The 26,819-nt window shown below is 42.2% G+C and overlaps 1 protein-coding gene across 1 annotated transcript in view; it reads left to right on the top strand.

Moving 5' to 3' along the window:
• Ncc69 (sodium chloride cotransporter 69) overlaps positions 1 to 26,819 on the top strand; it is a 41,007-nt gene that overhangs the window by 10,508 nt on the left and 3,680 nt on the right. The window contains exons 2-22 of the mRNA XM_089736370.1: positions 1,910 to 2,019; positions 3,847 to 3,961; positions 7,872 to 8,031; positions 9,162 to 9,257; positions 10,085 to 10,254; positions 11,217 to 11,409; positions 12,282 to 12,421; positions 13,416 to 13,613; positions 14,450 to 14,557; positions 15,214 to 15,337; positions 15,936 to 16,057; positions 16,582 to 16,717; positions 17,150 to 17,249; positions 18,453 to 18,564; positions 19,489 to 19,730; positions 21,120 to 21,253; positions 22,371 to 22,433; positions 23,569 to 23,683; positions 25,101 to 25,237; positions 25,366 to 25,480; positions 26,322 to 26,470. Of these exons, the coding sequence (XP_089592496.1) occupies positions 1,910 to 2,019; positions 3,847 to 3,961; positions 7,872 to 8,031; positions 9,162 to 9,257; positions 10,085 to 10,254; positions 11,217 to 11,409; positions 12,282 to 12,421; positions 13,416 to 13,613; positions 14,450 to 14,557; positions 15,214 to 15,337; positions 15,936 to 16,057; positions 16,582 to 16,717; positions 17,150 to 17,249; positions 18,453 to 18,564; positions 19,489 to 19,730; positions 21,120 to 21,253; positions 22,371 to 22,433; positions 23,569 to 23,683; positions 25,101 to 25,237; positions 25,366 to 25,480; positions 26,322 to 26,470 (2,839 nt within the window). The remainder of the gene's footprint in view (positions 1 to 1,909; positions 2,020 to 3,846; positions 3,962 to 7,871; positions 8,032 to 9,161; positions 9,258 to 10,084; positions 10,255 to 11,216; positions 11,410 to 12,281; positions 12,422 to 13,415; positions 13,614 to 14,449; positions 14,558 to 15,213; positions 15,338 to 15,935; positions 16,058 to 16,581; positions 16,718 to 17,149; positions 17,250 to 18,452; positions 18,565 to 19,488; positions 19,731 to 21,119; positions 21,254 to 22,370; positions 22,434 to 23,568; positions 23,684 to 25,100; positions 25,238 to 25,365; positions 25,481 to 26,321; positions 26,471 to 26,819) is intronic.

Raw genomic sequence — 26,819 nt, 5'->3', positions numbered from 1 at the left:
TAGAGATTTTTCCAACTATTCAATTATCGGGTGTCACAATAGTTATTTTCCTCCCTCTCCCTTATTAGAGATTTTTTTTAATGCTTGGTGGGGTGGACCAGCCCACCTAGTGTTAATTGGTTGCTAGAACCCATAGACATCTACAACGTAAATACCTTTACCGATCTGGAGACGTGACGTCTAAGATCCGAGTTTTTAGTTTTGCGGCTGCCGCACAGTTAAAACCGGAACGCATTACTGCTTCACGGCATAAGTAGGTACCACCCTATCCATGCGGACTCACAATACGTTCTACCCCCAGTAGACCTACGCCAATGTCTCACTATTCCATTCTTCTAAAATCCATCAATTCATTTTTTTCTCTGGTTTCGCCTATCCTCGTTGTTTCTATTTCATTTCATTACCACCTTTTCATGACTTGTCAATAAATTTACACTAATTTAAAAAATAGTTGTTAGTTGGTGATAATTATTGCTACGATTCGGCCGTGTTGTCCAGCAAAACTAAGCAGGTAAAATTCGTTATTACTAAAATTGTAACACGCTGTATGTAGGTACGAAGAGCGTTTTATCCTTGAAACGTTTTCTATCGATTGATTTATTATGGTTTCCTTTGGCAATGCTCTCATTGTAACTCCAACGTAGATTGTACGATACAAACTGATCGAAATTACAGGAAAACAAAATCCGTATGGCGAAGGTATTGTTAACAGATTTATTAAAACTAGTGGTCCCCTGGTAGTCGAAATTCGACTATAATTAATTGAAATTATAAGTTTGTACACTATTATGATTCTATTGTCAAAGACTGTTATTATACGTCTATAATCACAGATTTCGCCAAGATTACACTTATAAAGACAAACATGATTGTTCTATTCTCAATTTGACTACAGACTATAAGCAATAAGAAAAGTTTGACAGTAAACAAATAGTATGCATGCGTGTGTGTGTCAAATACGTGGTAGTGTGTGTAATGGTTTTATTTCTTGATTTAATAATGTATTTTTATGCATAATTAAAAACAATATTAACTGCACTCCTTCTCTATATACTCTAAAAGAGTGGGAAATTTCATGCTCCTCCTTCCTCGCAATTTTCGTAAAAAGGGGTACAAAGTTTTTGCTTCACGTATTAATATTATTATTCTCGAGTATATGAATGACTAAAAAAAAAAAAGTATTTATTTCGGTTTTCGCGAAACGTTGAAATAATTAAAAATACTTTACCGTTTTAATGTAGTGTTTGTTTAAGGCTCAATGATCAAAGCTCACCTCGCAATTTATATTCATTTCACGTATATTCTTTATTATGTTATTTTGGACTGACACGGTGGTGCTGTAGTTTTTTTTTTTCGCCTGGGCGGGAGGAAATCCTCGTCGATACCCAAGGGCCCGGGCCCAGGGGCATGCCCGACTCCACAGAGAAAGTGTCTCAGTGACCTACCTACCTTTTTGCAGGCTTATTTTAACTTATACGTGAGTATTTAATTAGAGAGAATTGGGACCTTTGGAGAGGTTCGAATTTTGGAACAGTCGCATTGCTCCATACGAATTTACCAGTATTGGTGTCCTTCCCGGTCACCGTTCTCGTCGAACCCGTCGCTTGCGACGAAGGGCTCGACGAGTAAATTAACCCTCAGACACAGCCCACTGAGTTTCTCGCCGGATCTTCTCAGTGCGTCGCGTTTCCGATCCGGTGGTAGATTCTGCGAAGCACGGTTCGTGTTAGCAACGTCGTCAGGTTTGAGCCCCGTGAGCTCACCTACTAGTTAAGGTTACGCTGGAATAGCCTCTCAAGGCTAACAGGTTAGGTAGAAAAAAAAAAAGGTGTGCTTACGGCTACAAAGATTTTTTGTTAATACATTTTATACGTTAATACATTATGTTAAAGTATTAATTTGTTCACAGATGGGGTACAATAAAGAAGAGGACGAGGGCACGGATGACTCCGATCCGTCGGCTATGGACAGCGACGATCCACTTACCGTATCCGATACGAAGTACGGGAAAAGTTTTAGGTATGTCAATGGGTTTTTTTTATTAATTTTTTTTTAATTGTTTAGATGGGTGGACAAACTCACAGCCCACCTGGTGTTAAGTGGTTACTGGAGCCCATAGACATCTACAACGTAAATGCGCCACCCACTTTGAGATATAAGTTCTAAGGTCTCAAGTATAGTTACGTATAGGTTTTAAGTAAGTCGACGTGGCATAGCTATAGGCAGGATGGTACTTGGTGGATGGTGAAATAAGTTGTGCCAACTGACTCAACGTAGTGAGAGATATGACGTTGCGCCTTTTGCTATCTATAGTCATATTCTATAATATATTTAATTTAGATGTGTGAACGTGCTCATGGCCCATTTGATGTTAAGCGGTTATCGAGGACCACAGACACGACGAGGTGAATGCCGCCTATCTTGATATTGAGTTTAATAGGTACGTCTCTGTTCTGTGATAGTTATTCAATAATTTTTTTTGAGGATTTGATTTTTCTTACACTTTGTTATTCTTCCACCGTGGAAGTTATTTGTGAATATGAGTTAAAAAAAGGGTTTCATCATTTAGGGAAATTGGTAGCTGTTTGTAGGATTTCAACACCGCTATCTATAGTTTCGCTCGATGCGAATATATTAGACGTTTTATCCTTTAGGCCACGATACGTACACGTGTATTTAAACATTAAAAATAATTAATAATTATAATTATATGCAATTAACCTGTTTAATAATAAAACATTATAATTATATAAATTATATAAAAGATAATTTGTTAGAGTCTGTCCATTTAATTTAAATAATTGTCTTTACAATCGCACCGCCCGCCACCGGAGTAGAGTTCATCCATACTACCTGGAGGCACTACGTTCATCCACAGTGCGTTTCCAGAGATCTTTTTTGCCACGTACCATCCGGCTATGGAATGAGCTCCCCTCCACGGTGTTTCCCAAGCGCTATGACATGTCCTTCTTCAAACGAGGCTTAAACGATAGGCAGCGGCTTGGCTTTGCCCCTGGTATTGCTGCCCATGGGCGACTCTTTCGCCGGTCTAGTCTTAGGTTATACGTAGTATTTGAGAACAAGGCCTAAATGATTTATCGTTGCTGGAACCCATTAAAATACATTATTTTATAAATATTTTGAAGTCGTCCTGGCCTAATGGATAAGACATCCGGTGCATTCGTGTTGAGCGATGCACCAATGTTCGAATCTCAGGCGGGTACCAATTTTTCTAATGAAATACGTACTCAACAAATGTGCACGATTGATTTCCACGGTGAAGGAATAACATCGTGTAATAAAAATGAAACCCGCAAAATTATAATTTGCGTAATTACTGGTGGTAGGACCTCTCATGAATCCGCGCGGGTAGGTACCACCACCCTGCCTATTTCTGCCGTGAAGCAGCAATTTCGGTTTGAAGGGTGGGCCGTTGTAACTATACTTGAGACCTTAGAACTTAAAACTCAAGGTGCGGGGCGCATTTACGTTGTTGATGTCGATGGGCTCCAGTTACCACTTTACATCAGGTGGGCTGTGAGCTCGCCACCCATATAAGCAATAAAAAATAAAAAAAATGTAAATGATTTAAATTTTATCTCTCACAATCACTCCCTTAGAATTGCAATTTGATTTTAATTTAATTTCATTACGCTTAGACAGATACGGCTTCATGACTCTTTCAGTTTCAGCAGTTAATGAAACCCATAGGCGTCATATTGTAAATACTACTACAACTTAATTTTAGTTTAAAACGTATATTTTAATGCATCTAAGCTATTTTACAAAAAAACAAATAAAAAATTAACCCTCATTATTGTTCTGTATCAAAATATTTTCTTGCAGACATTTCACACGTGAAGCTCTACCTAGATTGGACAATTACAGAAACGTTTTGTCTATACATGCCGCCCATCGACCAACCCTAGATGAGCTTCACAACGCTTCGTTGTCTAGGAAGGTAAGGGGACGGTATTATTTGATTTCGTTTACCAGCCAGTTCGAATTTTAAAAAATTTCTGGAAATTTCGTGGTTTTTTGTTACCTAATGTCCGTGAAATTTTAATTGACAGGAAAATGTTAAACGTCCGTTAACGATCTTTTTTTAAATATATTTAATTAGTCATATTAAATTACCAGTATTTAATTATTAATTAAGATGCTTAATCGTGCCACGCTTGACTGCCATGCTTTTTTTTCAGAATAAAAAAAACATGAATTTTTTCATGAACATTTTTCAGATTAAAATAAAATTTATAAATACGTAATAGTTAATTAATTAATAACTTTAAACTACCTTACATCGTTTTGATAAATAACTCTGGAGCTTTAGCTTTGCTGAACTCCTGAAATCTGCAATGTCCTTGAGAATCGGTAATAATCTATGATAAGGCAGGCTCGTCTGTGTGCTGAGGTAACAAGAAAATCCCAAGAATCTTTCAGATGATAGCACTACACTGTAAGAACGTTAATGCCGTCACCCATATTGAGACATGAGTTCTAAGTCTCAGTTCTATAGTACCTACAAGGGATGCCCTTATCAAAGGCGGGAGAAGCAACGAATTCCCTTGACCTGATACCGAAACGAACGATTCGACAAGAATGAATTCTAACCGTGTTATATTGCGAGCAATAATAATAAAAAACTATGTTACTTTTTAAGCTATTGCATAGCTTTTATCGCGGGCTTTGAGCGTGGCGACCGAATCGAGAAAATCCGTAACGAAAATAAAACCTAACACCCCCTACTTCGTCTACCATGTAGCTCGCGTTCAACACATTCACACATTGCGCTTGTGTAGTGTTTGTGAATAAGCGCGCGGCGTGACGTTGCACTGCATGCGCATCATGAAAGGTCTGCCCATCTCTCTCTCGCGCGGTCTAGCTTATGAGTGTGAAGGGGACAGTTAATGTTTTGCTTTTCTTAATGTTTATAAATATAGCGTGGTCTTATTTTATTATTGTTTTAATATTGAATTATTATTATAATTGCATACGTTGATAAAAAATGCTATGCAATCGCTTTACCGCGGCAGTACCCGAGTGTTTTTTTTTAATTTTCCCTACCTAATCGCTGGTAGCTTAAGAGGCTATTCCAGCTATGCTCGGACTCATAAGCAAGCTCACGGGTTCAACCTGAGAGAATTGCCAACACTAGCCCTAGCAAGCGCAGTGCTTCGCTGAATCTACCATCGGATCGGAATCGCGACTCACTGAGAAGATCCGGTGGGTATGTTGTTTTCAACACTAGTTCCAACGTACCCTTCAACCGTTGTTAACTCGACAATAGTAATTCTAATTAACCATCAAACGTCATTTAGTGACAATGGCTCGGTTATTAAACGTTGTATAATTGTTACCGACTGTGATTTAAGGTTAATACTCATAGTTCATTAAATTACACGTACGTAGGTTTATCTTTGTGCATCTATAGTGGACGCCGCAACCTTGAACTAAGATCAAGTGGTCTTCATAAAGCGCATTTGAACTATGCCCTTAACCACTCGATTGCTGTATTCCGTATGTGATTGTTTTGAGTTATTCTTATGAGGGTAGTAATAATTTTACAAATGAATTTTTTTCAATCGGTACCGATGCGTCACACTAAACACAACGTCGTTGATTTTCGAACACTGTTTTCTCTTTGAAGAATCTGGAATCTGTAATGATATTCCTGTCAATATTATCATCTCATCATCTCAGTCTATCCACTGCCCACTGCTGAACATAGGCCTTTTCAACTGATCTCCAGTGCGGCCGGTCCAATGCATCCAAACGTGACCCAGCGATTCTCACCAGGTCGTCGGTCCATCTGGTAGGTGACCGTCCTACACCGCGCTTACCAATACGTGGTCTCCACTTGAGGATCTTTCTGTCCCGTCAGTGGTCCGATCTTCGCGTTATTTTCATGGAAATCTTCCCTATGTAGTTTCTAACGTGCTACGTCAGATTGCCTACACCGAATGGCGAATGGATTACTAATAAGTCCGGTTTCTTCTTATTTTTGGCAATAGATTCCTTCTGTTATCTTCAATTCTATCTTTTACTTTTATCTATCTGTGTGTGTTCAATGTGAAGTTCTGAAAATACTGATACTTAATGATTTTGCTTCTAGAGAACTAGGGAATGAATTACCCCTTCCTAATTGTGAAACATTGACATGTTTCGCATAAGACGACATGTGACCTCGCACATACAGTATTTACCAATTAATCGATGCGTATTCCCGTGTAGGTACTTCGGACCTTACCCATTCGACAAGGTCGACGTTAAGTAATGGATTATTACGGAATATTCCCGACTTAGCGCTCGCTCATTATATCGATTGTGTAATTTTGTTTTTTTTTATTGCCCTTGTAGGCAGACGAGCATACGGCCCACCTGATGGTGAGTGGTTACCGTTGCCCATGGACTTCAACAATGCCAGGGGCGGAGCCAAGCCGCTGCCTACCGCTTAATACTCTCCACAAGCCTCGTTTGAAGAAGGACATGTCATAGCGCTCGGGAAACACCGTGGAGGGGAGCTCAATCCATAGCCGGATGATTCGTGGCAAAAAAGATCTCTGAAAACGCACTGTGGATGAACGTAGTGGCTCCAGGTAGTATGGATGAACTCTACTCCGGTGGCGGGCAGTGCGGTGGTAAAAACGAGATGCCGGTATCATCTCGAATAATTCCTCAGAGCACTCCCCATGGAACATACGGTACAAAATACAGAGGGAACCGAAGTCCCTCCGCAGACCCAGGATATATCATGATTATCTGGATATTCTATAATGAAATACTTGTTTCAGTATGTAAGCTTTGATTCTAGTCCAATCATATCATTGGTAAAGTGAAAACGGCTGCACGGTTCGTGATGCGACTTTGATGCAGTCAGAAACCAATTGATTGATTATCTGGAATTGAGGTCGTCGTGGCTTAAAGGATAAGACGTCTGGTGTCTTCGTGTTGAGCGATGCACCGGTGTTCGAATCTCAGGCGGGTATATATTTCTCTAATGAAATACGTACTCAACAAATGTTCACGATTGACTTCCACGGTGAAGGAATAACATCGTGTAATAAAAATCAAACCAGCAAAATTATAATTTGCGTAATTACTGGTGGGAGGACCTCTTGTGAGTCCACACGGGTAGGTACCGCCACCCTGCCTATTTCTGCCGCGAAGCAGTAATGCGTTTCGGTTTGAAGGGTGGGGCAGCCGTTGTGACTATACCGAGACCTTAGAACTATATCTCAAGGTGTGTGGCGCATTTACGTTGTAGATGTCTATGGGCGCCAGTAACCACTTAACACCAGGTGGGCTGTGAGCTCGTCCACACATCAAAGCAATAAAAAAAAAACGACATGAGATTATTGAATTTTTACATTGAATGAAGGTGCTATGTGCCTATAAACCATTCTAGACCTTAAAACTCCCGGCTTAAAGGCTATTTTTAGAAATTGCATATGATGAAGGAATTATGTGCGAAGAAAAAGCACAAGTTACAAAAGTTTGTTGCCCGTTTTCTCAAAATTAACAAATTGTAGCATATTCCCTTCCTCCACTCATGTCTTCAATTGAATATGCAATTTCGAAAAGGGCACATGTCGCATATTTTGTCAAATAAGTTTTTTCATATATATGTACTTTTGAGGCTTACCTACACCCATTTTATAATAATTCCAGTAATTTTCAATTGCCAATTAACACTAAAATATATCTCAAAAGTTAATATTTTCAATTTTACACTGCTTTAGAAAATAATCAGTTTTTTTTTCATTTCCTGAACATTTTACATTTTCAGAGATGTGCCCTTTTCGAAATTGCTCAATTATTAACAAGGAAATTTAGTCTACCATTAAAAATAATATTCGTTTTGTTCGCAGTCCGGACATACTTTAGAGAAAGACGTGGAGTCTCCGACTGTGACGTCATCGAATTTAAAGTTCGGATGGATCAAGGGCGTGCTGATGCGGTGCCTCCTGAACATATGGGGCGTGATGCTGTTCTTGAGGCTATCTTGGGTCGTGGGACAAGCTGGAGTCGGTTCGTATTTAACATATTGTTTCGCATGTTTAAGGTTAACAAGTTAACCACTAGTTTAATAATTATTAATTTAAATTATAAGTTTGAACATTATTATCGTTCTATTGTCAAAGATTTTGCTTCTATAATCAAAGATTTCGCCAAAGCTACACTATAGTATAGACAAATAAGTTTAATTATATCTACGATCCGCGAAAACCGAAAAAAGTAACATTCTTCGTCGCTTTCTTCATTGCTGAAGGTCCGTGTCGTTGAAACTTGACTGTGGCCTGCCTTGTCAATTGTTTCCATCTTGTGATATGTGGAACTCCTTCTTGCCATGAAAATAACAAGTCTCAAACTTTCGACTCGTTTATGTTTTTTTTTTATTGCTTAGATGAGTGGACGAGCTCACAGCCCACCTGATGTTAAGTGGTTACTGGAGCCCAACATTCACAACGTAAATGCGCCACCCACCTTGAGATACAAGTTCTAAGGTCTCAAGTATAGTTACAACGGCTGCCCCACCCTTCAAACCGAAACGCATTACTGCTTCACGGCAGAAATAGGCAGGGCGGTGGTACCTACCTGCGCGGACTCACAAGAGGTCCTACCACCAGTTGTGTTATGTGGTTGCGACCCTCAGCAGTGAGGGAATGATGATGAAGAAGACACTCATTGTGGCGTTTGGCTTTTTTTTTTATTTTTTTTTTATTGCCTTTGTAGGCAGACGAGCGTACGGCCCACCTGATGGTAAGTGGTTACCGTCGCCCATGGACTTCAGCAATGCCAGGAGCAGAGCCAAGCCGCTGCCTACTGCTTAATACTCTCCACAAGCCTCGTTTGAAGAAGGACATGTCATAGCGTTCGGGAAACACCGTGGAGGGGAGCTCATTCCATAGCCGGATGGTACGTGGCAAAAAAGACCTCTGGAAACGCACTGTGGATGACCGCAGTGGCTCCAGGTAGTATGGATGAACTCTACTCCGGTGGCGGGCGGTGCGATGGTAAAAACGAGACGTTGGTATCATCTCGAACAATTCCTCAGAGCACTCCCCATGGAACATGCGGTACAAAATACAGAGGGACCCGAAGTCCCTCCGCAGACCCAGAGGCTGTAAAGTGTGATGTATTTGCTTGTCTTCCGACAGCGCAGTCTGTTCTCTTGATCCTCACGACATCAGTGGTGACCACTATAACCGCCCTGTCAATGTCGGCGATCTGTACCAATGGTGTTATTAAAGGGGGTAAGCTGACATTTTATATATTATATTAGTATTATTTTTTATTTATCAAAATAAAGTTTAGCCCAGTAAAACTATAGCACAAACTGAGTTTCTCTATAAAGAGAAACAACATTGAAAGCCATTGCTTCACCAGTTTTTATGTTTTTTTTTTATATTTCAAACATTCAAAAATGTTTTAATATTTCTAATGTTCCTTCTTCTAATGTCTCAATATTCAAATTATCATTTACGTCACGTTTATAACATATTGACCTCTTTTAAGATTTATCTCATAAATCATATAGAGGCTACATTTTTTTTTATTGCTTAGATAGGTGGACGAGCTCACAGCCCACCTGGTGTTAAGTGGTTACTGGAGCCCATAGACATCTACGACGTAAATGCGCCACCCACTTTGAGATATAAGTTCTAAAGTTTCAATATAGTTACAACGGCTGCCTAACCTTCAAACCGAAACGCATTACTGCTTCACGGCAGAAATAAGCGGGGTGGTGGTACCTACCCGTGCGGACTCAGAAGAGGTCCTACCATACCATACACACCTTTTCTAAATTGTCACCTCTGTTTCTAGCAATGTGTCCAAAGAACTCAAAACTCCTCCATACAATTAAGTATGTTACAATATAATAATAATAATAATAATTAGCCCTTTAAACTGGGTGAGATTTATCTTTGTGATTGGATCTTTTGGTTTGTTTGTTTATAAGATGTCTCTCAACTCAGTGTGCCTTCTGGCAAAGGCCTCCTCCAGTAGTCTCCATTGTTTTCTATCTTGAGCAACTCTTCTCCATTTGGGTCCGGTTACAATACGGGTTTTATTTTCCCAGGTGGCACATATTACATGATATCTCGCTCATTGGGCCCAGAGTTCGGTGGTTCTATAGGTCTCATATTCTCCGTGGCTAATGCGGTGGCGTGCGCCATGTACATTGTCGGCTTCGGGGAAGCTCTGATGTCTCTCATACCAGAATCTGCCTATATGGTCAGCAAAAGTTGGGTAAGTTCAAATTAACTAGTTCTATGTCACTGGCTATTGATGGTAATAGCGTCTGATTGTTAATTATTTATATCTGGAGATAAGTCGTAATGCGTAATGTAACACATATTAAAGTTAACGATGCGGTAATGGATTGAATTTAATTAAAAGACAGAAATCAATTAATTCGACTGTTATGAATTTAAAAAAGATGTGTGGTGTCGTGGGACACCGGATAAGAACGAAGTTCTTTATTATAAAAATATTAATTTTAAGTTCCATTCGAGATAAAAAAAAAAATTTTGAGTATACATTTTTTATTATGATTTTTTTATTGATAATAAAAACTACTTTACAAAGTTATCAACTTTATTATTCATAATGATTTGTAAAAATATATATATAATAATAATATACAAAGAAATAGCTATTAATATAACTTTTCTCTGGATTATCCTGCGCCAGTCCTATCTATCCTTGGCTGCGCGGATTGCGTCGTGGCTTGAGGTGTTCAGAGTAGAGCATATTTTTTTTTTTTTTGCTTGGATGGGTAGACGATCTCACAGCCCACCTGGTGTTAAGTGGTTACTGGAGCCCATAGACATCTACAACTCTACATTAGACACTGTATAGCCATCATACTAAGACTATACATAAATCATAAAAATCTTACGTTACGGACGTTTTTTCCCGGTTAAGATACCCCTCCGCATCATCCCATAAGGAACTTCGTTCAAAAATAATTTGAAAAAAAAAAAAAGGTTTGGCAAGCGTCTGTATTTGGTGCCGAAGCCAAGAGAGGCTTTGGAAATAATGACGAAGGGATAATCTTCCACCGAGCGGGTGATTTTGCTCGGTAGACCGACGCGACGGTCTGAATGTTGCTGTTAGGAACTTGTAGCGATGTAGCGCTATAGATAGCACAGCCCGTTTTTCTTTCCAATACGCAGCGGTAACGTCGCACGAAAACAAATGTTTTCCAGGATCAAGCAATATACGGGTGCATAACGGTGGTAGTGTTGACCGGAATCGTGATAGTCGGGATGGAGTGGGAGGCCAAAGCACAGATAGTGCTGCTCATCATTCTGCTGGTGGCCATCGCGGACTTCTGCGTCGGCTCTATCATCGGCCCGAAGAGCGACGAGGAGGCCGCCCGTGGCTTCGTCGGATATAGGAGTGAGTAAACGTGTCTGACACTAGGGGTTCCACGAAGTCCTTCATGCGGCCAATGATCGGCGCTGGAGGGACATTGCAAGAAGTAAAATCCTGTCAAAATATGATGGTCACGACCCTCAGCAGTGAGGAAACGACGTGAGGAGTAGGGAAACGTGCCCTATGGTTGTAGGAAAAACATTCAAATATGAAAAAACTCGAAGAGTGTCGGTAAGCCCGTGTGTCGGCATCTTTGTCTTGGGTCTTTCTGACGTGAGGTTTTCCAGTGTAAAGACTCGATGAGCCGTTGTACAGTATGTATATCTCTAAGGTGGCTTTCAGTAGTGATATCTATGAAATCCGGTAGCCATTTTACACCGAATGAATCGAGAGCTTGTTTATCTAGAAAGGAAATTTAAAAGTAGAGTTATAAGGTGGGCGGTAAAATCGAGTCTTTGATCTCATCTCTCATCGCCTGCTCAAACGCCATCTTTTTCACAAATTACAAAACTATTTTCTTTTAAGTATAGGCCGCCGTGTATTAGAAGGTTCACTAGAGCCTACACCGTATACCACAGGTGATGGAACTGCTAACTCATCACTAGGTAGTACCAAAAATCATCAAAATTATATTCTTTTTGCTTAGCATAAACGTCTTCGTTGGTGATGTTTGGTTGAATGCAGTCATCGACACCTTTTTTTTTCGGGCCCCGGCCGAACCTCCTACGAGGTCCCCGGGCCTAGAGGGCGCGCGGGGTATGTGGGACTCAATGATCTGCAGATGTTGAGAGCAGACTGCGGGCCCAAGGAACAATCATCGAATAAAGCAATGAGTATTGATTGCCAATGAATAACATTTATTCATTTACAATCATTTTCGTATACGTTGTCTACAGTGGAGGTGCTGTGGCAGAACATGGGGCCCGACTACCGATATTACGAGGGCGTCCATCACAACTTCTTCTCGGTATTCTCCATATTCTTCCCGGCCGCTACCGGGATATTAGCTGGCGCCAACATTTCGGGAGATTTGAAGGTATGACGGGATAGGAGAGAGAGAGAGAGAGAGAGAGAGAGAGAGAGAGAGAGAGAGAAAATACACTTTATTACACACCAAAACACAATTAACATTAGAAAACAGTCAAGAAGCAGATACATTTGTATTATACTCGGTCTTATCGCCAAATGCGATATTTTATTTTAACAAAATATATTATTGATCTTAGTACGGAGAGTCTTTAATCAGTAGCATATTTATTGTACCGTTGTGGTCTGATCCTTCGTTTACTATACCGTTTCCTGTTTTCCCGGGATATCTAGATGCGTAGTCATCCTCACGGCGCTGGTCATAATGAAACATCACACGCCGATGTGGACATTTCTTAATCCAAATGCCGTATTCACATCTCGTGTGTGACTCAAGTGTTTATAGTTCGAATTGAAATGCTTTCTCGCCTTTATAAATAGAATGCTGGTGTCTACCAGATATCCTGCATTTTTTATTGCCCTTGTAGGCAGATGAGTATACGGCGCATCTGATGGTGAGTGGTTACCGTACTTGGCCCTGCCCCTGGCAATACTGAAGTCCCATGGACATGGCAGGGCCAAGTCGCTGCCTACAGTAAAAACCGAAAGGGGATGATAACGTTTATTCGCAGAAAAACTAAATTACGAGTATGACATTAAAATACTTATGGGAGGGAATGTACACGCGTTCTATTACTTCGAGCGCGAGTACTCGTGGTGGTGGTACTTTTACTGGTGGTAGGACCTCTTGCGAGTCCGCATGGGTAGGTACCACCACCCCGCCTATTTCTGCCGTGAAGCAGTAATGCGTTTAGGTTTGAAGGGTGGGGCAGCCGTTGTAACTATACTTGAGAACTTAAAACTTGTATCTCAAGGTGAGAGGCGCATTTACGTTGCAGATGTCTATGGGCTCCAGTAACCACTTAACACCAGGTGGGCTGTGAGCTCGTCCACCCATGCAGCGGAATCCTCTCTCTGATCACGATGTGTGGTTGTAATTCCAGGACCCTCAGAAGTCGATTCCGAAGGGCACGTTGCTCGCCATCCTGCTGACGACGTTGTCGTACCTGCTGATAGCAGTGGTGTCGGGCTGGTCGGTGCTGCGGGACGCGTCGGGGGACGTGGCGGACCTGGCCGCCGGCTCGCTGGCCGCCTGCGCCCGTAACCACACCTGCGCGTACGGTCTGCAGAACGACTACCATGTGAGCACATCCGTCCGGGGCCGCGGGACACGCCCGGGGTAGAAGATTATCATTGTATACGGAGAAGTCATTTGTGATGCAGAATAAATGCGTAAAAATTATGATGGAATAGCAGAGTTCATTGTAAAATAATGTTTTTAATCATAATTAGGAAGTTAGTAACGAGGGCGCTGCTAATCCTTTCAAATTCACTTTGATAGCAATGACATCATAGTCTCTTCTTTTTCCCCACCTTATCCCACTAGGTGGGGTCGGCATAGCTAATTCTTCTCTTCCATTCTCTTCTATCAGCCGTCATCTCAACACTCTCTCCTCTCTGTCTCATATCGTCATTCACTTTACTGGTGGTAGGACCTCTTGTGAGTCCGCACGGGTAGGTACCACCGCCCCGCCTATTTCTGCCGTGAAGCAGTAATGCGTTTCGGTTTGAAGGGCGGGGCAGCCGTTGTAACTATACTGAGACCTTAGAACTTATATCTCAAGGTGGGTGGCGCATTTACGTTGTAGATGTCTATGGGCTCCAGTAACCACTTAACACCAGGTGGGCTTTGAGCTCGTCCATCCATCTAATAAATAAAAAAATTAAAAAAAAATAAAATCACACACTCCATCCATGTCTTTTTACCTCTTCCCCCTTTACCTTGCATTACCATTTCCATACATCTCCTAGTCACATCACATCTTATCTCTACGCATCACATGTCCATACCACGCTAGATGTCATAGTCTACAGTCACGAATCATCAGATTTGAGTATTTTCAAGTATTCTTTGATGGGGATTGTTCTATTTGTCCTTGGAGCACTGAGACGCACGTCGCCATTCGTTCATCCCCAGGTGGTGCGGCTGGTGTCGGCCTTCGGTCCTCTCATTCACGGAGGATGCTTCGCGGCTGCGCTCTCCTCCGCCCTGGCCTCTCTTGTCTCCGCTCCGAAAGTCTTCCAGGTAATTTACTCAAGTTACAGCTGCTTATCCTTCAGGGTGTACGGGAGCAGCCCTCGCCCTTGGACAGGGGTGTCAAACTGGAGACCACGTGTGGGGGACCACGATCACTTGTGGGGAGACCATGGACTAACCATCGATGACTGCTCATATATTTATGAGCCTTCGTATACTGCCTGTTTCTATAGCTAACGCTAGATTCTAAAGCTGAATAACCTAGAAGCGCTGTGACAATAACTAAATCCTTTACCCCCGTACTAGGTATTTCATGTATTCCTCACCCCTCAAGAGCATTCTAGGTTATTCTGTACGTGTTGAGAAGACTCCTTTCTCTTTTTAAAAACAAAATACTCATTGTCGAATTGTGAAATGAAGTAAATCTGACAAGATATAAAAGTATCGATTATATTTGTATAAGTTTAAATAAATGAATATAAACACTAAAAGGATAAACGTGTCTACTCACGACGCGAATGTTTGTCTAATGCGTAAATGGAAGCCACGACCCTCGGTCCAGCAGAACACGTAGATGCTAGACACACAGGCGACAGTGGCGAGCAGCGCGGGGACCGGGGGCGGGTGGGGCCGGGGGCGGGGGAGCGGGGCGGGGGATCGGGGAATGATCATGCGACTCATAAAGATGACCGTTCCGTCTGTAGGCGCTGTGTCAGGACAAGCTGTACCCCTATATCGAGTTCTTCGCTAAGGGCTACGGACCCAACAACGAGCCCGTGCGAGGGTACGTGCTGACCTTCGTCATCGCCACAACCTTCATACTCCTGGGTGAGTTCAGCGGGTCGGTCCAGGTCTGATGTCGCCACAGTCAGCTTGTCGTGAGAATTTTGTAATATTCCTTTCGTTGTTCGCTTGATGTGTCTTTGATAAAGTTACAAAGTTATTAAAATAGAATATTTTGATATGCATATGAATATATATACGGTACATACACAAAAATAACAGTTTTTACCATTTTTGTCTGTCTGTCTGTCTATTTGTGCCGGCTAATCTCTGGAACGGCTGGACCGATTTTGACGGGACTTTGACCGATAGGTAGCTTATGGTATCAAGAGTAACGTAGGCTACTTTTTTGGACTAGCTTCGCCTCGCGGCGTCACCCGCGGTACGACAATAACCGCGGATAACATTGCGGGACTCAGCTATCAATAATAAAATTTAATGAAGCGAAGACGGGTCGCTAGTTATAAATAAATGCAGACATAATTTTCTTTGATTATACAAATAAATAATTACGGTTATGGTTTGAAGGAACCGGCAGCTGTTGTAGTTTAAATTGAGAACTCATGTGGAATTGAGGAGAATACGCTGTAGATATCTATGGACTTTTTTCAAGGCGTAATATAATTTAAGAATGTATTGTCAGGCGGCCTGAACCAGATAGCCCCGCTGATATCGAACTTCTTCCTGGCGGCCTACACACTCATCAACTTCTCCACGTTCCACGCGAGCCTCGCCAGGCCCGTCGGCTGGAGACCCACCTTCAGGGTGAGTACAGACTCCCCCCCGCACGGGCTCCAGGGAACAATGCCGAAACACCATCTAACTTTCAGTCTTTTTACCATCGTACCGCCCCCCACCGGAGTAGGGTTCATCCATACTACCTGAAGCTACTGCGTACTATCCGGCGTTGGAATGAGCTCCCCTCCACAGTGTTTCCCGAGCGCTATGACATATCCGTCTTCAAACTGTAACTATATTGAGACCTTAGAACTTATATCTCAAGGTGGGTGGTGGCATTTACGTTGTAGATGTCTATGGGCTCCAGTAACCACTTAACACCAGGTGGGCTGTGAGCTCGTCCACCCATCTAAGCACTAAAAAAAACGAGGTTTGTGTAAAGTACTTAACTGTAGGCAACGGTTTGGCTCTGCTCCTGGCATTGCTGACGTCTATGGGCGACGGTAACCATTAACTATTAGGTGGATATGTGACACATGCTCGTCTGCCTAAAGACAAAAAATAAATAGTTTAAGGCCACACGACAGTCTCTATATCGGTTGCTCCCGCAGTTTTACAACATGTGGCTGTCGCTGCTGGGCTCGGTGCTGTGCGTGGTCATCATGTTCGTGGTGTCGTGGAGCCAGGCGCTCGGCACCTTCGCGTTCCTGCTCGCCCTCTACCTGCTCGTGTCCTACAGGAAGCCAGGTGAGCTGCCCGTACTACACAAACATCACCAACACACAATGTCATTATATTTATAGTTATTTATATCTTACTGGTGGTAGGAGGTGTTGTGAGTCCGCGCGGGTAGGTACCACCACCCCGCCTATTTCTGATGTGAAGGGTGGGGCAGCCGCTGTACTGTAAAAACTGAGATCTTAGAACTCATTTCTCAAGGTAGGTGGTGGCATTTACGTTGTAGATGTCTATGGGCTCTGGTAACCACTTTACATAAGGTGGGCCGTGACCTTGTCTACCCAACTAAGCAATAAAAAAAATCTACTCGGCCATACTCATCGCGATAATACGAATATTCGCTGTAGCTAATGTAGCCCCGGCCTCTAAAGGCTCTAAAAGCTTAGATTTCCTATCTAAGCTTATGGCTAGGTTATGGCGACAAGTGAGCCTGTGTTGCAGACGTGAACTGGGGCTCCACGACGCAGGCGCAGACGTACAAGACGGCGCTGGCCGGCGTGCAGCTGCTCAACGGGATCGACGAGCACGTCAAGAACTACAGGTAGCCCTCCCACCAGCCCTCGCACCAGCCCTCCCACCAGCCCTCGCACCAGCCCTCCCACCAGCCCTCCCACCAGCCCTCCCACCAGCCCTTCCACCAGCCCTCGCACCAGCCGCTAGCCGAAGAAGGCTACTGTCATATCGAGAGGCAATGCTCTGAGAAATTGTTCGAGATGATACCGGCATCTCGTTTTTACCATCGCACCGCCCGCCACCGGAGTAGAGTTCATCCGTTCAACCTGGAGCCACTGCGGTCATCCACAGTGCGTTTGCAGAGATCTTTTTTGCCACGTACCATCCGGCTATGGAATGAGCTCCCCTCCACGGTGTTTCCCGAGCTCTATGACATGTCCTTCTTCAAAAGAGGCTTGCGGAGAGTATTAAGCGGTAGGCAGCGGCTTGGCTCTGCCCCTGGCATTGCTGAAGTCCATGGGCGACGGTAACCACTCACCATGAAGTGGGCCGTATACTAGTCTGTCTTCAAGGGCATTAAAAAAAATTGCAGGTTTCATTTTATTTGATATTTTAAAATCAAATTTACGTGGATCTCCTGTAAAGTTGTAAAATGTTGCTTAAATTAAATAACCACTCGTCAATAAGTCTATTCCAAAAAAATTATGTCTAAAAATATCACAACAAGTCAATTAATTTTTCACTCTTCATAAAGTGAAGAGTGAAATTCATGCACTTCATTCAAGACTCATGTACCGGTAGTTTGGGAGGGTTTCGAACCTGTTGTTTGAACACCCACCTTGTTTTCTATCTGAGGATTCGTCTGAGCCACAGTGCTGTGATGTTACAGTAGTTTTATTAACTTAGTAGGCTTTTTTCACTTTCTACTTATGTGTGATTTTGACAGTGGAAACTTTTGACAGTTGGTTTCCCTAATCACTACATAGTATAAAACAAAATCTGCTTTCTCTGTCCCTATATCCATATGTATGCTTAAATCTTTAAAACTACGCCACGGATTTTGATGCGGTTTTTTTTAGTAGATAGAGTGATTGAAGAGGAAGGTTTATATGTATAATAACATCCATTAAATAGTACAGAAATCAATAACAAATTACAGTTTCCGAAGCAAAGCGAGGGCGGGTCGCTAGTATTTGTACAAGTACTTGATGTCAAAGTGGAATGCTACTTCTACGTAATGAGACCATTTGGCGACCTGGTACCCGACCTGCTCAATTGTATCAATGTGCAGGCCGCAAGTCCTGGTGCTGACGGGGTTCCCGGGGGAGCGGCCGCTGCTCACCGACTTCACGTACCTGCTGACCAAGGGACTGTCGCTGATGCTGTGCGGACAGATCGTTCAAGTATGTGAAGTGCTTGCTCTTACGCCACACATTTTTATTTTTATTTTTTATTTTTTTGCTTAATTGGGTGGACGAGCTCACAGCCCTCCTGATGTTAAGTGGTTACTGGAGCCCATAGATATCTACAACATAATTGCGCCACACACCTTGATATATAAGTTCTAAGGTCTCTGTATAGTTACAACGGCTGCCCCTAATGTATATATAAATCTACAGTGGTTTTTACAGATGTTCCGTTATAACTACTGAACTATGCATCCGATTGAATCGAAACTTGGTATCCATGTAGAAAATACATGTACTTAACGGATAGGCCAATATTTATATGAGTATTAGACTCCCTACACCAGTTGCGGGGGCGTTAATGATGAGAATTTTTGTGGGGGTGAGAAATAGTAATGTTAATTTTAAATGACCAGCGAAGCGGATGGGTAGTACATATATAAAACCCTAATGAAAATTCGTTATTAAAAATCTGCATTGTACCTACGAGTACAGCTATGTACATTTTGAAGAATTAATCTGAAGAAATCATTTGATCATTGCAGAAAAAATAATTCTTATAATTCACATTTCCTTTCTAAGTGGTATAATATCTATGGAAAAAAAAACAATAATAAAACTTTTTTTAAAGCTGTGGGAGGCTTTAAACGACAAAGGAAAGATCTTCCACCGAGCGGGTGATATTTGCTCGGTAGACCGACGGTCCGAATGTTGTTGTTCGGAACTTGTATATATGCAAGCTTATCTTGAAAATGTCGTAAGCGAGATTCAGGCATCTGTCAATTATCTTGCGTTGTATGATGGCTACCCGCCACAAAGCTATATTGATACAATTTTTGAGGCTAATAATTTAAAAAAAGAAGAAGAAATCGCTATGATCGATGAGTACCACTGAGCAGTTGTAACTCCGCGGGTCCCCAGGGTCCGGTGAGCCAGCCGACGCGCGAGGCCCTCAGCAAGCGAGCGTACGGCTGGTTCCAGCGCCGGAAGATCAAGGCCTTCTACACCCTGGTCGATGACGTCAGCTTCAAGGACGGCGCCAGCGCGCTGGTGCAGAGCAGCGGGCTCGGGAAGCTCACCCCCAACATCCTCATGATGGGCTTCAAGCAGGACTGGCGCACGTGCAGCAGGCAACACCTGGTGGACTACGTCGAGGTCATGCAGTAAGTCACTACTCCTCGCTTACTGCTCAACGTTACGGAAATCGACAATATAGCATGGATTTTTTTTTGTTGCTTAGATGGGTAGACGAACTCACAGTCCAGCTGGTCTTAAGTGGTTATTGGAGCCCATAGACATCTACAATGTAAATGCGCCACCCACTTTGAGATATAAGTTCTAAGGTCTCAGTATAGTTACAACGACTGCCTCACCCTTCAAACCGAAACGCATTACTGCTTCACGGCAGAAATAGGCAGGGCGGTGGTACCTACCCGCGCGGACACTCATGAGGTCCTACCACCAGTAAGAAATCTATATAAATATCTACGAAATATGCACAGCATGTAGTATCTACCTGTGCGGGATCACAATACTCCCACCATTAGTCTCTAATAAAATTACATTAAAATAAATATTATTTATCTATATATTAATACGTGAAGCAAAAACTTTGTATCCCTTTTTACGAAAATTGCGCGGACGGAGGAGTATGAAATTTTCCACACTTATAGAGAATATAGAGAAGAAGTGCACAATGCTAATATTTTTTTTAAATAATACATAAAAGATACATTAAATCAATAAATAAAACGTTACACACACTACATACCATGTATTTGACGCACACACGCATGCATACTATTTATTGTCAAACTTTTGTTCTTGACGTCTGTGGTCAAATTGAGAATATATTAAATATTGTTTGTCTTTGTTAATATTTTTTATAGTGTAGTCTTGGCGAAATTTGTGATTATAGAAGTATAAAAATAAATACAATCATAATAGTGTACAAACAATAGTGTACAATTCCAATTAATTATAGTCGAATTTCGACTACTGCGGGACCTCTAGTAATTTATAGATCCGCCTCTTGATTTCTAAGTTTTAAATACCATGATCCTTATCAAGACATAATTAATATAAACATGTATCACAATATTTGTTTATAACGCAATAAAACTGCAGTAAAATTTGTGCATAATGGAGTTAACTAGTAAAGTTACATTAAAAATCTCTCGAAAAAATTTAGAGATATTGAGAAATACGCCCGTTAAAAGCAGCCCCTCATGAGAGAGAGAGCGCGATATATTATACAATTACGTCATCGTTCGAGATTGCCATACAAAATTTTCATCAGCACTTAGTGATAGAGCATTTCTTCTAAATCCCCTCGAAAACCGAAGTATTATACCACTAATAATACCACTACCACTCGCCTGCCAGTCCCGTGAAATAAATGGCGTCCTTTTTTTTTTCCTACCTCAGCTGAGAGCCTTGAGAGACTATTTCAGCGTAACCTTAACTAGTAGGTGAGCTCACGGGGCTCAAGCCTGACGAGTGGCGTCCTGTTTACTGGCAATTCGGTAGAAACAATATCGACTACTCAACAGTAAAGCGTTGGACGTGCACATGGCGCTCGCGATACTGCGCATCGAGGGCGGACAGTACAGCAGCGAGGCGCTCGACGAAGACCTCCAGATCTACCTCAACGACCTCAACGCCAACGGCGCGGCGGGAATATCGCGTGAGTCACACTCAAGCTTCCTTTTAAGTGTAGCACGTTCAAGCTTCTCCATCCAGATATAAATGGGCAAAGACGAAACAGTTTGTTTTAATATTTTAATTCTGCCGCTTATCGGACGACTTTTTTTTCTACCTATGCTGATAGTCTTGAGAGGTTATATCAGCTCTACCCTAGCGTATAGGTGAGCTCACGGGGCTCAAACCGAAGGTGTTGCTAACACTGGCCCTAGCAAGAGCAGTGCTTCGCAGAATCTACCACCGGATCGGAAACGCGCCCCACTGAGAAGATCCCGCGAGAAACTCAGTGGGCTGTGTCTGTGGGTTAATTTACTCGCCGAACCCTTCGTCGCGAGCGACAGGGTTCGGCGAGGACGGTGACCGGTGTTTGAGGTACCTAACAGCGCCGTTAATAGATCGGGAGGAGGAGGATGCGTAGAATAGCACCAGCCCTAAGTAAAAGGCGACTAAGGGGGTCATCGGAGTTTGGGTAGCGGCATTCTCTGAATATTTCTTCAGTTTGCCTCGATTCCCACCACGTTCACTGGTAGGGCGTGGGTACCATCGTCCCGCCCAGTTCTGTGGCGAAGCAGTCTCGCGTTCTGGTTTGAAGGGTAACAGCCGTTATGCAGTACAGCTGAGATTTCCACGTCATGTCTCAAATCTGCGGACTGCGTTCAGGTTGTGATTTCTACTTCTTTTTTTACTTAGCAGCTATTATAGGGCTTTACTAGAAAGTATCTCAATAACAGAACATATGTATAAAACTTGAGCTGTCTAGTGTGCTTAGTGCGAGTTTTTTAACGTTCTCGATAGCGTAAAAGTTAACTCAAATTTGTATGCAGTTGGAACAGCGCCCCTAGCGGCAAACGTAGGCAAACGTTTAAGCACACTGACCGCTAGTCGAATTTGAACGAAACTGGCGTTTGTGGAGTAATCACTAACGTCAGGTTCTTGTAGGACATTCTGTTCTTAATGAATACACATATTTTGGTACATTAATTAAAAAACCCACCAGAACCCACTAAGATGAAAGACCAGCGATACTCTCCCAGGATCATTGTGGGAACAACAGGTGCTGTTAGCGTTAATGTGTATCGTGTGCTTCCTTTCGTGATTAGGTTCCATGGGAGATACATACAAAGCAACGAAGTCTACGGAGAGCCTCAACACTCAGTCCGAAGGTAAATCGTCTTGTGTCATATTAATAATACAACCGTCGATCGTGGGTTCGATTTCCGCATCGGACAAACATTCGTGTGATAAACAGATTTGTTTGTTCTTTGTCGGGGTGTTTATTATCTATATATGTATATGTAAAGTATGCATGTCAGTCTCTGGTACCGATAACACAGGGAATCCTAATTTGGGCCCAGATGATCGTGCAAAGATGTCGTATGGTAGATCTCAATTGACAAAGAGAACATCCTGCGCCGACATTCTTATCCCACATAGTAGGACAAGAACTTGAAGTACGTACGTAATATATGTTAGCATCGTAGTATAGTACATAATAATATAGTCATCGTTTTCTCCGTTTTGCAGGTAGATAGTAATTAAATTTGCTTAAAAAAAACAACTTGTTCTCTTCTATCTTCCCTTATCCTCTACCGTTCTATTGTTTCTTTTGAAACTATGCCATAAAAGATCGAGCATTTGCACCACCCGACGGTGAGTGGTCCCTGTCTTTTGTGACCGTCAACAACATCAGTCTCATATTCAAGAATGTCACCTTCATGAGACAGCTATTCAATTTGTGCAATTCTATTGTTATTGAAATAAAGTGCAAAGTTATCTTACGTTAAAAGTATAGGGCTTTATCGCTTCAGTAATTATTTTTTTAAGGTATTTTATGACCTGGTAAGTAAGACCTTTAGCTCAAGTCTTATTTTTATTTTAATGAAAACTTTTATATAGTAAATGAAAAATGACATTATGAAATGAAATGAAAACGATATGAAATAGAATGTGATGAGAAGATATGGAAATATAATCTCATTGAAATAGTGGTCATTTATTGAGACTTTTTCAGTGGAATTTTTAGAGGATCCCGGCAAATTACGTCCAGCGGCTTTGTTTAATTTTCCCACATTTGTGCACTTTCACAGATACTGAACAGTTAATAAAACACCGTTATTACACATTTAAACCTGAAGAAACACTAAATAGACACAATGAAACAAATCACACAATTTCACTCCTCGCGTTCCAGCCAAAAAGTCCGCTTCTTTAAAAAAAGCTTTTCGATTCCTATTCCTTATTACAGAAGGGCCATTTCGTGTTAATTGTAAAGAATTAAAAGTGTTATGATTCCGACAGGCAGCACGTCCGACTTGTCCGTGGGGTCGCCGCAGCTGCGACGCGCCGTCTCGCAGGACCCCGGCGCCAATCCGGACAAGGAGCAAGTCAAAATTAAAAAAAGCGATAAAGGAAGGTATGAGAACTATATAGAACTGTCAGGTGTAGTATTAGATATTACATATAGAAATCTATCTTCTTGATAAATCTAATGGGAATTATACAAAATTCCTATTAGCTTTGGAGAAAATGAGGTTTTTCTAGATCTAGGTCTCGGTCTCGCACGGTCTATTGATCGTCCAAATCTCGGATTAACAGTTCAGGCTAAATGTCATTTTAGCACTTCAACTGGTGAAAGGCAAGTATTATTTATCTATCCATCTCATTCTCTCGCACCCTATAAATATGTGCTTGTCTCGTTTTAGTGTCGTTTTTTCGTTTCGTCCAATTTCAAATCGGTGCGGTTCCTTAATTGTGTTTCTATCGATTTCGATATGAAATCTGAGTACCGTAGATTGGTGGGAGTCGGGACCCTTTCCAAATCCAACACAAATTTTCAGTGGTTTTTCTTACCAATAAAATTGAGATTAAAATGGTTCCGGAGACTTAAATTACAAAACTTTGATGACTAAATTAGGTTATTTAATCTTTCTTAAACACTAAATAAAAGTCATTTTGAGTTCAACAAAGTTAAATCTAACAACTCAAAAAAGTATTGTGACATCCCAGATTTGTCCCTATTCTAACTCTAGTCTATATTCCCCCTAATCTACTGTGTGGTTCTATGGACATGTTTACCATTAAATCACGTAACCTAACTTCTGTCACTCCCGGCGTCTTATGAATGAGGTCACGGAGAAGGACAATAATTACTGATGGTAGGAGCTCTTGTGAGTCTGCACGGGTCGGTACCTCCACTCCGCCTATTTCTGCCGTGAAGCAGTAATGCGTTTCGGCTTTAAGGGTGGGGCAGCCGCTGTAACTATACTGAGGTCTTAGAACTTATATCTCAAGGTGGGTGGTGGCATTTACGTTGTAGATGTCTATCGGCTCCAGTAACCACTTAACCACTTAACAACTAGGTTCGAAGTCGTCGTGGCCTAAAGGATAAGACGTCCGGTGTATTCGTGTTGAAGCGATGCACCGGTGTTCGAATCCCGCAGGCGGGTACCAATTTTTCTAATGAAATATGTACTCAACAAATGTTCACGATTGACTTCCACGGTGAAGGAATAACATCGTGTAATAAAAATCAAACCCGCAAAATTATAATTTGCGTAATTACTGGTGGTAGGACCTCTTGTGAGTCCGCGCGGATAGGTACCACCGCCCTGCTTATTTCTGCCGTGAAGCAGTAATGCGTTTCGGTTTGAAGGGTGGGGTAGCCGTTGTAACTATACTGAGATTTTAGAACTTGTATCTCAAGGTGGGTGGCGCGTCTACGTTGTAGATGTCTATGGGCTCCAGTAACCACTTAACATCAGGTGGGCTGTGAGCTCGTCCACCCATCTACGCAATAAAAAAAAAAAATTTTTTTTTTTCGATCTTTACAGTAAAGGTCTAAGTTACGCTGTGCGGAGGGCTCTAGGGTCTGCGGTGGCTCGCAGGGCATCCTCGTTCACTTCAGTGGAACAATTCACGAGGAGGCAGGCCGGGACCGTCGACGTTTGGTGGCTCTATGACGATGGAGGTGAGCCATATAACCCTATGTTCAATCTTTGTGTGGTCCAGCTATACCGGGATAAGTGTTGTGTCGGCGCTAGAGGGCGCTTGTGTAGCGACTGCGTGGTACTGACGTGCCTCACGATGCGCCCCCAGGTCTGACCCTGCTGCTGCCGTACATCCTGTCCACCAGACGCGCCTGGTCTTCCAGCCCACTGCGGATATTCACGCTCGCCAACAAGAACACGGAGCTGGAGATCGAAGAAAGAAAGTAAGTGCTGGTTTCATACAAGATCCGCTGTGGGATACAGGATAAGGACATTATCCTTATGTTGTCTTCAATTCTTCACTTGTTCTTTTCCTTCCATTACCTTTAGGACTGGCGACGAATGGTTTGAAATCCCTAGGGCTGTCACCACTTTATTATTTATTTATTTATTTATTACAAGGAGTTCCGACAATTTAACTAAACATGATAGAATTAAGTAACAATAAATTGAAAAGGAAAGTCAATTAAAAGTTATCTCGAATAAAAACAACTTAAATCACTAAGGGGACAGAAATAATAATTAAAGAAGCCAAAATGAATATAAGTAATTATAGAAGTAAAGTAAATTATATTTACCCTTTATATAAAAGTTACAAATGCCTTGCCTTCGCCCCGTCATCACCTAGATATAATTCGGCGCTAAGTTGAGGTCCGCTCTTGTTATATGTATCAAAGTGACCAACGACATTGTTATGACCATGGGCTTCAGTTACAGTCACGCAAAATCAAGTGAGGAAAAAAAATCCATGGAGAGTGCTCTCAGGAATTGTTTGAGATGATACCATCATTTTGTTTTATTCATACTACCTGAAATGAGCTCCCCTCCACGGTGTTTTCCGAGCTCTATGACATGTCCTTCTTCAAACGAAGCTTGTGGAGGGTACTTAACAGTAAGTAGCGGCTTGGCTCTGCCCCTGGCATTGCTGACGTTGATGGGCGACGGTAATCACTTACCATCAGATGGGCCGTATGATCGTCTGCCTGTTTGGGTAATAAAAAAAGTGAAACTTGATAGTCAAAACTTTTTAGACAGTCTACAAAGCTCCAATAAAAACGTTTCCAGCATGGCGTCCCTGCTGTCCAAGTTCCGCATCGACTACTCGGCGCTGACGGTGGTGGCGGACATCACGCGGCGCCCCCGGGACTCCACGCTGGACTACTTCGACCAGCTCATCGCGCCCTTCATGGTGCCCGACGACGCTAGCCACACGGGTGAGATGTTCGCTCTCGATCAATTCTGGTGGTAGGATCTCTTGTGAGTCCGCACGGATAGGCACCATCATCCTGCCTATTTCTGTCGTGAAGCAGTAATGCGTTTCGTCTTGAAGGGTGAGCTAGCCGTTGTAACTATACTGAGACCTTAGGGCTTATATCTCAAGGTGGGTGGCGCATTTACGTTGTAGATGGCTGTGAGCTCGTCCACCCATCTAGGCAATAAAAAAAAAACATGGCGACACACGTGGGTAGGTGTACATTTTCAGTGTTTATGCATGCTACAAGTGTCGAATTACTTCTGTGCTTGAAGATGAATATCGTGTGATAATACTTTTCATATAATATA

This window comes from Bombyx mandarina, chromosome 21 (assembly GCF_030267445.1).
Source record: "Bombyx mandarina strain Sakado chromosome 21, ASM3026744v2".
Classification (NCBI taxonomy): domain Eukaryota; kingdom Metazoa; phylum Arthropoda; class Insecta; order Lepidoptera; family Bombycidae; genus Bombyx; species Bombyx mandarina.
This window is presented reverse-complemented; position numbering and strand designations above follow the sequence as displayed.